At 42.1% G+C, this 16,810-nt stretch overlaps 1 protein-coding gene across 5 annotated transcripts in view; it reads right to left on the minus strand.

Annotated features, from left to right (window-relative positions):
- The window catches only part of patj (PATJ crumbs cell polarity complex component), a 392,616-nt gene that overhangs the window by 246,325 nt on the left and 129,481 nt on the right, over positions 1-16,810 (minus strand). For 4 of the 5 annotated variants that reach the window (XM_078561172.1, XM_078561175.1, XM_078561171.1 and 1 more), the window contains 4 exons: positions 14,981-15,316; positions 13,809-13,932; positions 5,115-5,310; positions 2,631-2,750 (listed from right to left, as the gene is read on the minus strand). In XM_078561172.1, the coding sequence (XP_078417298.1) occupies positions 2,631-2,750; positions 5,115-5,310; positions 13,809-13,932; positions 14,981-15,316 (776 nt within the window). The remainder of the gene's footprint in view (positions 1-2,630; positions 2,751-5,114; positions 5,311-13,808; positions 13,933-14,980; positions 15,317-16,810) is intronic. The other variant, XM_078561174.1, reaches the window with a different exon arrangement.

Here is a 16,810-nt window from a genome sequence, read left to right on the forward strand (position 1 = left end):
ATTGCACTCCCATACAGCGCCTGATCTTGCCCGCCATGACTCTCGTTTAACTTTCAATTTGGACAGCATGGTGCTAATTCAGTTTTACTTTCGCCCCCCTCCCCCTCCTTTACCTTCCCCCAGTCACCTATTTCCCTTTCCACCATCACAGTTGACCCCCGCAGTCTCACTTTCCCCCTCCCCTCCCCTCCGTGACCTACCAGCCACAATCCTTTTCCTTTAGCGATGTTCTGGTGAACATACATGTACCTGTCCTTCCCGAGAATCCCATCCACATGAACCACTCTGACCTCCTCCTTCCCACCCCCAGGGTCCGTGTCTGCCTCCGAGTCCGCAACAAGCCCCCTCACCATCCCTTCTACTGCTACCGTCAAACCCTCAACCTCCCGCCCTGCCACTTCACTCTGCCCTCGACCATTTTCACTATTCCCTCATAACACGCCTACCCTCAGTTCACTCCCCAGGAGGACCCCTCCCTTGCAAGCTCACCTGGTCATCCACCCCTCCCCCCCCACAAGACCCCTTCCGCCTGGAACCCCAACTCCCCCTATCTGGACCCCATTCCCCCCCCACAGACCACTTTCTCCCCTGGAACCCCTTCCCCCCACCCCCCCCGGAACCCAAACCCCCCCACCCATTTAGTCCTGTCACCTCCCCCCCCGCAACCAAACTGCCTCAGACACCCTTACTTCTTCCGCCACCCTTAGTCCTTCCCCCCTCTTCCAACTCCTTCCTCCAGCCTCACTTCTTCCTCCAACCTTACTCCTTCCCCCTTCCTGGCTCCCTCAGACACCCTTACTTCTTCGTCCAACTTTACGCCTTCTCCCTTCCCAACTCTTTCCTCCACCCTTACTCCCTCCCCTGTCTGCACTCCTTCCTCCCTCTGGACTCCCTCCTCTTTCTGCACTCTTTCCTCCCTCTGCACTCCCTCCCCTCTCTGCACTCCTTACTCCCCCTGGACTCCCTTACCTCTCCACACTCCTTCTCCCTTCTGAACTCTTTCCCTTATGCCTACCTCCCAGTTGCCATCTTCTCCCCCGTTACCACCTCCACAAGCCAATACTCCCTACCCCCTCCCAACTTCACCCCCCCGTACCTTCATTCCCCCCTCGACACCTTCAATCGCCCCCCCAACACCTTCATCTCCCCTCTCCCAACCTTGCATCCCCTGACACCTTCATTCCAACCTCACCACCCCACCCCGACACCTTCATACCCCACTCCCAACCTCACCCTCACCGGTACCGTCATTCGCCCCCTCCTACCAACCTCGTCCCCCAAAACTTCCTCCTCTCTCAGTCGATCCTAGACTTTCCTCTCCCACCCCCTCGACCATCATCCATTGTGACGTGACTTCCCAACTTCTGTGAGCTGTTTCGCAGCAGAGCTATGTCCATGAGAATCCACCCAGCACGCCATAAACGTTTTTCCAGTATGCCATTGCTGTCATGCTCTAGCATCTTCTGCTCCTCGGATGTCTGCAATGCGAACAAGGCTCTGGCGGCAAGTCCTGAATTCTATACATCGCACATGTCAAGGTGTGTTCTGCACCGGTGTGTTTTCCTGCCGACATGGGTGGGGATGAGTCCAGCGGGCTAGCCTTATAATGATATGCTGATATATTACAATGTGGTTCCCGACATCCAATGGCTGGGAACGCGGCCCACCATTGGCGGGCAGAGCGGACGATCGCAAACTGGTTTCACAATGTTGTGAAACCGATTTTTGGCCTTCTCACCATATTGTCCGCTCATGCCACCGAACACACCCAACATCAGTGGGCATGGATGATTCTGCCTTCTGTTTCTCTCTCTAGAGATGCTGCCAGACCTGCTGAGTTTTTCCAGCATTTCCTGTTTTTATTTACTACAAAAGGTAATGTTGTACTTAATTCAGAAAACACTAACAAAGCTACTTATTCAGCATTATGAAAAGTGCACACATTTATGTAGATTAAAAAGGTGGAATAATCACTACGCGCTCCAAATGTACACGCCCCAATCCAATTTTGCTGTCTAAACCTGTTAAACCTAATTTTGCTAAAATTCTGTATAAATATGCACACTTATGTCATCAATCTGCCTTCCTTTAAATTCATGTTGAGAATATACGGCACTACTTTATAAGTACAAACTGAAAAACTTAAAAATAAAAAGAAACTACCCAATTTAAAAACAGTTTTTAAAAATCTCTTAAAAGTTTTCCTCTTCCAATGAATAATCTCTTTGCTTGAACTGTTGGTATTTTGAAATGAAATGTCCATCTAAAAATATAAAAAATTAGTTGCCATCAAAACTTAATTAATGCAATGGGACAAAAAAGAAAGACTTGCATTCATATAGCACTTTTCATGGCCACCACGTGTCTGAAAGTAAATCAAGCATTTTTTGAAATGTAGTCATTGTTGTAATGCAGGAAATGAGGCAGCCAGTACAGTATGTGCACAGCAACTCCCACAAATAGTAGTGTGACAATGACCAGTTAATCTGGTTTTGTGATGTTGAGGGATAAATATTGGCCAGGACATCAGGGATAGCTCCCATCAAGGCACCTTGAAGTAAAATTTCAATCCAAAAAATTATGAAAAATTTTCTGTCTTTCAATACATAGAATATGATTAATGTAAATACCTGGCAGCAGTTTTCATCCGGGCTTCTGTTGCCAATACTGCAGCACTACTGGGTCTGGTTTGTTCTGACGCAAAATTTCTTTTATAGTGATCCACATCTTTTGCAGGCACATAAGTAATCCTAAATTCCCACCCACCCCAAAAGAGAGAAAGTTATTAAACAACCACTTTTAAATCAACATGTACAAAGGTTGCACCGTGATAGGCAATGAGATACTGGTCTCCATAAAGTCCACTCCACCAACAGCTGAATTTACAGAGCTAGGTGATCCTTACAGACCAAGAAGCTGTTATTTTTTTGATCCCTAGACTAGCTGTTCCGAGGGAAGGCAGCAGGAGGAGTGCTAAAATTTGCCTTAGCACCCATGAATCAGGGAGGAGAACCAAATGAACAAGTCTTTTTTACTTCCGATTTTTATTCTACTATTCTATTTACATATTCGGGCAGGATTGAGATTGCTATGATCAAAACATTGCTGACATTTAATATCAAGCCTCATAAATAAACTATAGCCACTTGAGAAAGTTAAAGCTTCCAGGGACTGTCAGGACGTTTAGTCACAAGCAAAGGGATGGTGTGGGGTTAGGAGGGAAGAGAAAAAAAATTGGCAGGCAAAATTGGTATGCTTCCCCTTAATAAACGCACAAGTATTAAAGTATAAACATATATAACATTTCTGTAATAGCTATGATTTAAATAAACCATTTAAAGAAATATAAAAAAACAGTATTTACTTTTCTTCTCTTATAGTCTCCTAACATGCATCAAGCTCACCACTTTTGCAATGCACACAACACTGAGAAATGAGTGATTTAAGGACCAACAAAAGTTACCTTAGGCCAAGGATTTTGCTTATCCATAACAACATCAATTTGCATTGATATTCCAAGGTGTTTAACAGAAGTGTAATCTAACAAAAACTGATGCTGACCCTTTGAATTATGGCTATTTTATGGCTTATGTCAAGATCAGACTCCATTTGGAAGGTGGCCATGTGTAACAATCTTTTACTAAACATCTGCAACTGCCTTTCACAATCCTAACCGTCTAGCCTTTGTCCTGGTGCACACCATCACATCATTGTAGCTACTAACCTACTCAACCAGACCCTTCCCTCACCTTTGGTGCCATAATCCCCTTTAAAATCTTCACACTCTCTCACCCTGATTGATCCCTCTGGTATGGCCCATATCGCCACTCCCTAAAGTCCAATGGACGCAAACTTCAATAGAAATGCCAGACAATCAGTTTACCCATTTACATTGAGATCTGGCTGGACCACATAAAGCACTGTCAGGTCTTGCTCTCATCTGACAAAGTTGCTCACTATTCCAGGATCATCCAAGAATACAAAGGTAATAACCAACTTTGGTTTGACATCCACTTTTGAGTGATCACACCTTGGAACATTTTTTAGAGGTTAATAGCACTGTGCAAAAGCAAGTTGTTGTTTGAAGCTCTGGTCAGATCTCAAAATATCCTCAGTGATGTTGATTAGCATCTTCATTCAAACGCTGGATTTTGAACGATTCTATTTAATCTCTCTCATGAAATACTCATTTTCTTTCTCATTGAAGATTCTGGTATTGGCCACCACTACCTGGAAGTTCCCCTCCAAGTCACTCACTATCCCGACTTGGAAATATATTGCCGTTCCATCACTGTCGCTGGGTCAAAATCCTGGAACTCCCTTCCCAACAGCACTCTGGGTGTACCTACAGCATATGGACTGCAGCGGTTCAAGAAGACAGCTCACCACCATCTTCTCAAGGGCAGCTAGGGATGGACAATAAATGCTGGCCCAGCCAACGAAGCCCACATCCCATAATGAATTTTTTAAAAAATTACCTGAGCTGTAAGCATAAAGTTTAGTTCGATGATAGTTTAATGGTGATTCTGAGAATTAATTCTCAACACCATTTTTATCTTGCACAGGTTCCATTATTATGTATAATCTACCTTCCAACTTCAGCAATACATTTTAGTACAGCTCCCCAAAAAGCCAATCAATCAGTCATCAGTGCACCAACTGTAGTACTCCATCATAAACATCAATAAAGAATTAAACTTAATTCAAGGAAAATGATGTTGCTGGCAAATAAAAATGTGTAAGCTGAAATTTAGTTGCAATATTCTAACCAATCCTTTCCATCATAACTTAAAGCACAGACAGTTTACTTTGGGTTACAAAAAGAAGCAAGGAAGAATTTCTATTTTCAAATGAACCACAAAATAGAAGGCATCTACTAAATTGTCTTCAAGCATCGCTTCTCAATTTGACTATTCACAAAAATAAAATGCATTTATTTTATAATCAGAACCCTCTTGAATTAGTCAAATGATCCAGGTTTGCAACAAAAAATGATCAGATCATACTGTTGTGCAACTGGGACAAAATGTACTACCGTATTCAAAACTAAAAATAAGTTATAGCAAGTTGAAGGGGTGAAAAACAATTACAAGTACAGCACAAAAAATACTCACATGATTTCATCATTTGAGGCTTTATTGGCAAAGACAAATTGCATCTGAGCAGAATTTAGACCATTTATGGATTCCTTGTTTACTGCAACAACATAATCTCCTTCCTGGAGTTGTCCATCTTTTCTAGCAGCTCCCTCATTATCAATGTGCTCGATAACTGCCCCAGGTCCTCTGTGATCATTTTTTATATTCAATCCTAGGTAAAAGAGTAATAAAATTCCATACAAGTTAATTGTAACTTAAGGTAATACAATAAGGGATGAGCGCATTCTATCTTGCAATGACTCGTTATTCTATAAGCGCAAATTCACACACAAAAATGGAAAAGCACAACTTCTGTGGCCACAAACAACCAAATTTGGTGTTGTGTCAGATCCAGTAGATAATGTAATTAGCAGTCACCTACAATGATTTGCATATGGCAGTAAAAAGATAATTCTGATAATTGAAAGCAAACAAGCAGACAGGAGCTTAGATTTTCTTATCAGCATTATTTTAACACTGTTAAGTAAGTGAGTGACTGCCAGAATTGAAATAATACTGATGAGGAAATCCAGCTTCCAGATTTCTACAGATACTGGGACTGGGATTTTCTGCTCCAGCTAATGTGGTGCATCTGCTACTCTATCCAGTCTTCTGGGATCATGCCGTTTTCCATAAATCAGTGGGAGAAGAACAGAGAATAGTTGTAGCAAAAAGGTGTGACTAGCAGCCTTTAGTAAAATTACAATATTACTGGCTATATTTTCGATGAAAGAAACTAGCAAAAGTGCCTGTTACAAACTTATAATAATAAATTAAAATATAATGAAAATATTATAGGCTAGAAATAGAGATGGCTTTACATCTTTGCACTCTAGTTGATCAGAGATAGTAGGGTAGAAATTTGCAGTGATTGCACCCATTTTCTAGATGGAAAAGGATCAATTTTGCAAAACAATGTCCTGCTACCCTCCTGCACCCCCTTCCCCAAGGATAATTTTCATGTACTAGAGCCAATATATATGCTCATATATAACACCCATTTTAAGATCCCTCAGGGAATTTGGGTTGTCATTGAATCACAGAATTGTTACCGCAGGGAGGATGTGAAGGAGGCCATTCGGCCCATCGTGTCTGCACCAGTTCTCTGAGCATTTTAACTTAGTGCCAATCTCCTGCCTTTTCCCTGTAACCCTGCACGTTGTTCCTATTTAAGTAATCATCCAATGCCTTCTTGAATGCTTCAGTTGAACCTGCCTCCATCACACTTCCAGGCAGTGCACTCCAAACCCTAACTACTCACTGTGTGAAAAAGATTTTCTCACCTCACATTTGCTTCTTTTGGAAAACACTTTAAAACTGTGCCCTCTGGTTCTCGGTCCGTTTATAAGCGGGAACAATTTTTCCCTATCTACTCTCGCCAGGCCCCCCATGATTTTGAAAATTTCTATTAGGTCTCCTCTTAGCCTTCTCCTCTCCAAGGAAAATAGTCCCAACTTCTCCAATCTTTCCTCATAACTGAAGTGTCTCATCCCTAGAACCATTCTCATAAACCTCTTTTGCACTCTCTCCAATGCATTCATATCCTTCCTATAGTGTCACATCCGGAACTGTCCTGAAAGGAGCAAGCAACATGCCTCTTCCACTCAGGGTTTTCAAGCATAGATGCACCTAGCAAGATGGCTCTAAAAGGGTAAGTTTATTCACATGGAGCCAGAAGGTGAAGCAGTGACCCCTCCAGCTCTATGCCAGTCCTGCTGACGGCTGCTGGCCATAATCGGTTGCCCTTGCCCTCACACCACTGCTGATGAAGCAAGTGGCCTAAAATTCATTTTCCCAAATAGGCAACGTGCCTGAGGAGATACGATAAGCAGCAGCAGCTCATCAAATATATTCAAATGATATTCAAAGCTGTCAATTGGAGTGTTCAATGCCCCTGGAGGAAAACTAGCCTAGACTATTTTCTACCTCAACCACTGGACAATACCACTTAAATAAGATACTTGATGGCACAAAAAATCTTTCCCTATTAATTTAGCAGAATACCAAAGATTTTTTTTTCCCCCAAAGAAGAGTTTGCTAATGGAAAATGGAGCAGAAAAAAACATTTATTGTTTGAGGGAGTTTCGAAAAATGCTTTTATTTTGTTGAAAATCTGAGATTGAAGCAATTCTAAGAGGACACAAGAAAAAATGTCTTCACCTCCTGAACTTTGTCATCAGTGAAAAACATCTCACAATGGTATGGCACTATGCTAACTTTCAGACAACAGCTGTTTTTTTTAAAATCACAGATGTTCAATCACATTTCAAGCTATAACAACTAGTTTCTAATCCATTCTTTCACATACAATGAAATTCTCCATTTCAAATATTCCCTTTTAAAGGTTAAAAATTACAATTAAATGATTGATATTTCCATCACCAAATGTTAACACCCCATGATGGAACATACTTCAACAGATCCTATTAGGTTTATAACGAAGTTCTTAAAGGAGCTATTAGACATTGAGTAATTCTGTATTTACTACAGTGGTCATTATGTGTTATTGCATTCATCACAGCAGATTGCAACTTTTCATAAGAATTGACTTTATTTCTTCAGCTGTCAAGTAAAGGAAATTACATTAAAGCAAGGAAACAAGTAACACTTCCTCCCCATCCCCTCTCTCCTTCTCTGTTTTTGATACCTTAATTTAGAGCATCAATTACACTTGGTAAATATTTAGCTTTTCAATAGCTGATGGCCTCAATGCAAAGGCAAGAAATAAAGTTGAGGAGAATACTGGTGAATGAGGGAGCAGTTATTCAAAAACAAAATTATAACAAATGAACAATTATCACTCTCATCCTGCCTGTTAAATTTTAAATTGCCAAGGTTATGAAGTGCATATACATGTAAGTTCGGTATAATTCAGAGATCCAGGGTCATCTTTGAAGAATCAAGAGAGAAATTCCATATTCTAAAATAATTAAAAACTCCTGAAAAAGGAGTGTATTTTTTTTCCCTTGTTCTTTCATGGGATGTGGGTATCTCTGGCAAAGCCAGCATTTGTTGCCCATCCCTAACTGCCTTTGAACTGAACATTTCAGAGGACAGTTAAGAGTCAACCACATTGCTGTGGGTCTGGAGTCACATGTAGATCACACCAGGGTAAGGACAGTTGATTTCCTTCCCTAAAGGACATTAGTGAACCAGATGAATCTTTACGACAATCGATGATAGTTTCATGATCATCATGACTGAGACTAGCTTTATATAGCAGATTTATTAATTGAATTTAAATTCCACCAGCTGCTGTGGTGGGATTTGAACTCATGCCCCAGACCTTTAGGCTGGGCCTCTGGATTACGAATTCAGTGACATTACCATTATGACACCCTAATTTAATGGGGCATTTAGAATGCAATAGTATTTTGCAAGTCATATCCCTAATAATGCATTCTTGTTAGAACATATCTCAATAGTCCAAATGGTTCAATGAAGATCATAGGAGGGCATGCCAGGAGCAGCATCAGGCATACCTAAAAATGCGGTGCCAACCTAGTGAAACAACAACATAGGACTACTTGCATATCAAACAGCAAAAGCAGCATGCAGTAGACAAAGCTAGGCAATCCCACAACCAACGGCTCAGATCTAAACTCTACAGAAATACCTGGAAAAACTCAGCAGATCTGGCAGCATCGGCGGAGAAGAGCAAAGTTGACGTTTCAAGGCCTCTTGACCCTTCAACAGAACTAAGTAGAAATAGGAAAGCGGTGAAATATAAGCTGGTTTAAGGGGGGGAGGGAAGAAGGGGGGGGTTGTTGGGACAAGCAAGCAGTGATAGGAGGAGATAACCAAAAGATGTCACAGACAAAAGGACAAACAGGTGTTGAAGGTGGTGATATTATCTAAAAGAATGTGCTAATTAAGAGTGGAGAGCAGGACAAGCAAGGTAGCTCTAGTGGCGGTGGGGTGAAATAAGTGATGGGTGGAATACATTTATAAGTAATGGAAATAGGTGGGAAAAGAAAAATCTATATAAATTATTGAAAAAAACAAAAGGGAGGGGGAAGAAACAGAAAGGGGGTGGGGATGGAGGAGGGAGTTCAAGATCTAAAGTTGTTGAACTCAATATTCAGTCCGGAAGGTTGTAAAGTGCCTAGTCGGAAGATGAGGTGCTGTTCCTCCAGTTTGCGTTGAGCTTCATTGGAACAATGCAACAAGCCAAGGACAGACATGTGGGCAAGAGAGCAGGGTGGAGTGTTAAAATGGCAAGTGACAGGGAGGTCTGGGTAATGCTTGCGGAGAGACCGAAGGTGTTTTGCAAAGAGGTCACCCAGTCTGCGTTTGGTCTCTCCAATGTAGAGGAAACCGCATTGGGAGCAACGAATGCAGTAGATTAAGTTGGGGGAAATGCAAGTGAAATGCTGCTTCACTTGAAAGGAGTGTTTGGGCCCTTGGACGGTGAGGAGAGAGGAAGTGAAGGGGCAGGTGTTGCATATTTTGCGTTTGCATGGGGAGGTGTCGTAGGTGGGGGTTGAGGAGTAGGGGGTGATGGAGGAGTGGACCAGGGTGTCACGGAGGGAACGATCCCTACGGAATGCCGCCGGGGGGGGTGAAGGGAAGATGTGTTTGGTGGTGGCATCATGCTGGAGTTGGCGGAAATGGCGGAGGATGATCCTTTGAATGCGGAGGCTGGTGGGGTGATAAGTGAGGACAAGGGGGACCCTATCATGTTTCTGGGAGGGAGGAGAAGGCGTGAGGGCGGATGCGCGGGAGACGGGCCGGACACGGTTGAGGGCCCTGTCAACTACCATGGGTGGAAAACCTCGGTTAAGGAAGAAGGAAGACATGTCAGAGGAACTGTTTTTGCTACCTGAACCCCCAAAAAAAGGAGATTTAAGAAGAGGTAACCAAAACCTTGCTTAAGAAAGTAGGTTTTAAGGAAGGAGTTTAAAATGGAATTCTAAACCTAAGTATCCAGGATACCTGTTGCCCATGGTGGGGTAAAGGAAGGGAGCTGCATAAACGTACAGGGTCAGAGGAATAGAGAGTTTGCAGGTTGGGGGAGAAACTATAGGGATGAAAGAGCTTACAGACAAGGGGAGGGATCTTTGAGAAGCAGGATTGTGACAATGGCTTTGAAATGGAAAAAAAGAATGGCAATGAACCATTTACAATGTCAGCCAACAGGGGGCAGGTAAAGAAGTGGGGTGGCCAGGAGTCAAGTGGAAATATGGTCAAAGCAGCAAGAAAGGGTGATGCCAAATGTGTTTAGAAGGACTGAAATGATGGTGGCAACTGTTGCCAAAACACCTGTATGTTCTTTTGGGTACAGCAGCGATAGTTACCCTTGTTAGTGGTCTGAGCAACTTGGTTTCAAGAGTGGGTCAGTGTTGCCGAAAATCAAATTATACAATCATGTAACTGAGAAGCATAACTAAAGGACCTTGTAATCTTCTGGATACTATGCCTTTCATACACATGCTTCCTTAATATTTGAACATAGACTAAAATGCTTTGAAAGTCGGGTCCAGATATGTATCATTAAATTGCTTTATTTTACAGATAGCAAATGAACATAGAGAAACAACTAACTATCCAAAACATTAAAAAAAGATTTACCAAACCATTCTGATTACCAGGCTTGCTTAATGTATCTTGGTACACCTCATTTCTGACCAACTCCAAGTGTCAGATGAGCATTTTCCCCTGCTAGGTCAAGCTTCCTGCCCAGCCCTAACTGACTGCAAATGTATCCCTTTTTGTACTTAGTTCCTCTGTGGTCCAAGCCAATGAGAGGGCAGTCCTTCTAACTTCTTCCCCAATCAATGATTTGCAAGTAGGTGAAACTATCAGGCATCTTCTCCTCTCTTGACACGCAGGTTTAATAAAAACATTTCCTATTATTAAAATGAACTGCATGCCACCCCTGCTTAATGGGTCCTGAATGCAATAACTGATCCTCATGGTTTCAGTTTGAAGCAGATATTGAGCCACAACATTCCACAATGAAATACTCCCAACTTGCCTGCAACAAAACTCTAGAGCTCAACATTACCTAGGACAAAACAGCCTGCTTGACTGACACTACCTTAAGCATTCACTCCTTCCACCACCAGCACACCACGGCAGCAGTGTGTACTGTCTACAAGATACACTTCAGCAGCTAAGACTCCTTCTACAGCACCTTCCAAACCCGCAACTTCTACCACAAGGGCATTAGGTACATGGAAATTCCACAACCTGAAAATTTCCCTCCAAGTCACACACACTGACCTGGAAATATACTGCCATGCCTTCACTGTTGCTGGGTCAAAATCCTGGAACCTTTTCCCGACCAGTAATGTGGGTGTACCTACACCAAGTGGACTGTACCAGTTCCAGAAGGTAGCTCACCACCACAGTCTCGAGCGCTATCAGGAATAGCCAATAAATGCTGACCTTGCCAGCAATGTTCGCATTCCTCATACGAATAAAAAAAAGTCTTGGAGCGGTTCTGATTTAAGATAGCAATTTTGAGCTAATTCTCACCAGAGCTGGGGTGGGACTGAGGTCAGCTTTGTCTAGCCATACTCTGCAAAAGACAGTCTAAAGGGAGTTGAAGTTTTAAAATATACAGAGAACCTTCTTTTCCTAAGGCTAGAACCAGTCAGTTCATTAAATACTGATTAATAAATTGAAGCTTGAATAAGAACAGGCTGGAACACAGTTTTCAATGAAATTAAGTCGTACATTTCATATAAAAAATACAAGGTCCATTGGTTACAATTAGTCTTGCCACAGTGCTTATCAGGTGCCTTCCAGAACATAGGAAAATGTTAGCCACATGCAAGTTCAAACATAAAACTAGGGGCATTCTTGTTATGGCCTTTGGGGTCACGCTCTTGCATATCTAGATATTAGTCAGGAAGGTAAATTTCACATCACAGGGAAACAGGAGGCAGCAGTAACACTGAACCCAAGAGAACAGCTAGCAGAGAATGGATAGACAAAGCTGACCTCAGTCCCTCCCCAGCTCTGGTGAGAATTAGCTCAAAATTGCTATCTTAATTCAGAACCGCTCCATGACTTTTTTATTCGTACAAGGAATGCGGATATTGCTGGCAAGGTCAGCATTTATTGCCTATTCCTAATTGCATGCGAGACTGTGATGGTGAGCTACCTTCTGGAACTGCTGCAGTCCATGTGGTGTAGCTACTCATAACACTCGAGTATGTCAAGATTTGTGCAATCAATATTAGTTTCTGATAGGGCATCAAGACTCTTGCAGGCAGGAAAACAAAAAGGAAATAGAATTAAATTCAAAAATGTGGTTAGTGGATGTTTTTCGGACTGGAGGAAGCTTTGTAGTGGAGTTCCCCAGGAACCAGTGTTAGGACCCTCACTTTTCCTGATATATATTAATGACCTTGACCCTGGTGTACAGGGCACAATTTCAAAATTTGGGGATGATATGAAACTTGGAAGCATTGTGAATTGCAAGGAGGATAGTGTTAAACTTCAAAAGGACATAGACAGAATGGTGGGATGGGCCGACAAGTGGCAAATGAAATTCAATACAGAGAAGTGTGAAGTGATTCATTTTGGTAGGAAGAACGTGGAGAGACAATATAAAATAAAGGGTACAATTCTAAAGGAGGTGCAGGAACAGAGGGACCTGGGTGTATATGTGCATAAATCATTGAAGGCAGCAGGACAGGTTGAGAGCGTGGTTAATAAACCATATAGCATCATAGGTGTTATTAATAGGGGCACAGAGTACAAAAGCAAGGTTATGTTAAACTTGTATAAACACAGGTTCGGACTCAGCTGAAATATTGCATCCAGTTCTGGGTGCCACACTCTAGAGGCATTAGAGACAGTGCAGAAAATATTCACATGAATGGTCCCAGGGATGAGGAATTTCAGTTAGTGAGATAGGTTGGAGAATTTGGGATTGTTTTCCTCAAAGAAGAGAAGGTTGAGAGATTTGCTAGAGGTATTCAAAATCATGAGGAGTCTGGACAGAGTAGATAGGGAAAAACTGTTCCCTATCTGTTCGTGGAAGGATCAAGAACAAGAGAACGCAGATTTAAGGTAACTGGCACAAGGAGCAATGGAGACATGAGGAGAAACTTTCACACAGCGATTGGTTAAGATCTGTAATGCGCAGCCTGAGAGAGTGTTGGAGGCAGTTTCAACTGAGGCATTCAAGAGGGAATTGGATTATTATCTGAAAAGGAAAGATATGCAGGGTTAAGGGGAGAAGGCAGGGGAGTGGCATGAGGTGAGCTGCTCATTCGGAGAGCCGCGCAGATACAACAGGGTGAATAGCCTCCTCCTGTGCTGTAACAATTCTGTGACTCTGAAAAATAAGTCGTGAGCTATCAGTTAAGGGGAGCAAGTACCAATCAGTAGTTCATAGGAAAAATTAAGGTTTATGAAAGTCAGATGAAAGCAAGCAGCCTTTTTACTCACCTGCCATGATTTATTGATTTGTGTATAACAATGCTAAATTGGTATGCATTGCACCTGTCTTACTCCCAAATAACAGGCATAACATATACCAATTCGTAACCCAATTGTTGTGTCTGAAATGCTGTCACAGTTCTTGAAGAAATGAGTACTGTACCATTGTTCAAAATATTTGAAAATTTTTGTATTATGAATGTATTCATTGATTAAAGGAAGACATAGTGACAATATTATAAAATTACATAAGTTATTTAAAATGGGTCAAACCTAGATCAAGGCCATTTATCATGATGGCGACAGTTCTTTCATAATCTCCAGACACCAGCCCTTGGTCACTGCCTGCTGTATATGTAATGGAAGACAAGGAACCTCCACTGAACTGCCCTTCGCCCTAGAAAGATGACAAAATACATCAGCACTTCACCAGCAAATTACCTTCACTTTAGTTCTGACATCAACACACTTTTAGATAGTTTCAGTATGAAGAACATATCAAGTCATAATGTCTTCCATAACATCCACTTCAATCTTTACTGATGATATAGGAGATTTTGGTGCATCTTTTGTTCATTTTCTTGAAATAGTGAAAAATGTTTAAATCATTAATTATGAAGATTACTAAATATTATTCATACATTTCATAAATAAATATTTATATTCAAACACAATTCATACTCAGCTACAGAAAGTCAATATTTTTTTAATCATCCTCAGAAATAACAGAAGTTTTGTGCAACATTTCTGAAGTGTATTCAGCAGTTATTTTTCACTCACCAACAAGTTGTTACATTAAACAACATTTAGGGCAGAATTTTGCCCTTGATGGGCAGGCGGGCCCCACCGACTCGGCAGCGGGCGGGCAGCCAATCACCGCCGCCGAAACGGGCCCCGCCACCATTTTACGTGGGTGGGCCTTCCTGTGCGGGGTAGGGGGGATTCCCCAACTCTCAGAGCGTGCTCTTTCGCGCATGCGTGCAAAAGAGCGCACATCTCCCTGAAGCAAAGTGCTGCCTCAGGGAGATTGCTGAAAGGCTGGCAAATATAAAAAATAGAGCAATAAAAAATTCATTAACATGTCCCCATGTGAAAATGTCACACGAGATGTCATATGAGCGACAGAGTACAGAGTTCCTAGGGTTGTAAAAATTTTAGTGGCTTACTGTATCCTTCATAATTGGACCATTATAATAATCAAAGCTTTCAACTGCAGAAGGTGAAGTGGAAGAAAATAGATTTAAAATGAGAGCATCATGCTTTTCTCGAAAGGAAGCAAAGTTGCAGGAGGATGTTGCCCGTGTTCTTCTAATTACTATAATGTATGTTTACGGGTTGGGGTGAATCAGCTCACTGGCAGCGTGAGTACCTATAAATTTTCAAAAGAACAGTTAGTGGTTGCGACTTTGCAGGAGCATGCTATGCATCACTGAAGTTATTCTTACCTCTCTTGCATCATTATATTGCAATAAATGTGAAGCATTTAGTTGATCATCAGTTGTTTTTATATTTGTTGGGGTTGTCAGCTCAGAATATTCCAATTGATCATTTATATGCTGCTTGTAAACATTTTCATAAATCACTTGATCCAGGTCATTCTCATCATCTACCAACATTTCCCCCTGTTTATTGTTTTGAATCCATTGATCTCCTGCGAACTTCTCTGTTGCCACAAGTTCAGCTTCATTGCCAATCTTGCTGGGATGTAAATTCAACAACTGTAAATGCGCCTCAGGCTCATCAACTAGTTCTTCGTCGGAATATGAAGCATCCTCAAATTCCTATTGGCAGCAAAGAAGAAACATACTGCTAAATGGAGTTCACTTGTAATGTAACAAGACATTTAGGGCTGGATTTTATGGGATACCATGTTCCACATCCCCCACCGACTTAAAAGTTGGTCAGGGGCCTGCTCACAAAAAAGCCAGTTGCTCCATAGCCATTTAACGCTCGGTGGGGCATTAACTGGCTCAGGGCAAGACTTCTGCTCCCATCATGGGAGGACGTAGAGAGCTGCTTCATCTGATTGGCCAGCAGCTCTGTATTCCCAGCAGTGCCACGTTTGAGTCCCTGCTCTGTCTACAGCAGTCTCCACAGAAGAGGGGGTTATGGAGGCTGGAATGAAGTCCGTTGCATCTGTGGGCCCTGGCTGGCGGGCCCCAGTGAGGGGACTGAGTGGGGGATGGAGGAACAGGTTTGAGAGATGGGAGGGGTGGTAGGAGGGAGGATTAATGGGGAGGGGTATGAGCTTGTGGGGGGCTGCCTCTGATGGGCACAGAGGTCTCCCCGCCCGACACTAGCTCATCCAGTAAAAGCCGCCAGGCTACCGCTTAGCAGGGGCCTCCCTGTGCCACAGGTTTGGTAGGGACAAGGGCAGGATGAGGTACTTAAGTGACCATTGGCTACTAAAGGGCCTCAATAGGTAGACAGGTAGGGGGGATGGGCGGGTAGGCTGCATGAAGGCCAGACATTGCCTTCAAACACGCCGGCAGGGTAGCATAAAACCCAGCTCTTAATTCAGGCATTAGTACAGAAAATCAGTCACTGAGCTCTTCACAATAATTCTGAATATCAAAAACTATTTCAGCCAAAATAAAGTTTGATAAGGAAACATGGTTTATTTGAATTCCAAGTGCAATTCTGCAATCCATTTTATATTTTATAAATATATACTTTTTATATACTTTCTAAAAGCTTTCCCACTATCAAGGTTAAACTGACTGACCCGTTGCTGCTGGTTTTATCTTTATCCCTGGTTTTATCTTTATCCCTGGTTTGAACAAAGGTGTATGCAGCATTTGCAATTCTCCGGTTCTCTGGCATCACCCTTAATCTAAGGAGGAGTAGAAGATTTTGGCCAGTCCTTCTACAATTTCCATGCTTATAAAATTTCATAAAGTTTGTGCAATTAAGAAATCTATGTCATTCCTAATGATGAATGAGCACTCTGAAAAAAACTATTTACTGTAAGCATTATCAGTTTCTATTTTATTAAAGCACAGAAGTCAGAGAACCATATTGTTCATGCAAGTGCTGAATTTCACAAATGTCTTTCAAGAGGAAAAAATGAAAACCAACATGTTACCTATAAACAGAAACTTTAAAAAAGTAAATGCTAGGTTAATTCTGAATTAACTGTCAACAGTCTGAAAAAGAACTGTTCACCACTACTTTGTTTCCTGTCACTCAGCCAACTTCATATCCATGGTGTCTGTCCCTTTTATCACTTAGGCTTCAGCTTTGCTGACAAGGCTATTATATGGAACTTTATCAAA

Source organism: Cetorhinus maximus, chromosome 17 (genome assembly GCF_964194155.1).
Source record: "Cetorhinus maximus chromosome 17, sCetMax3.hap1.1, whole genome shotgun sequence".
In the NCBI taxonomy this organism is placed as follows: domain Eukaryota; kingdom Metazoa; phylum Chordata; class Chondrichthyes; order Lamniformes; family Cetorhinidae; genus Cetorhinus; species Cetorhinus maximus.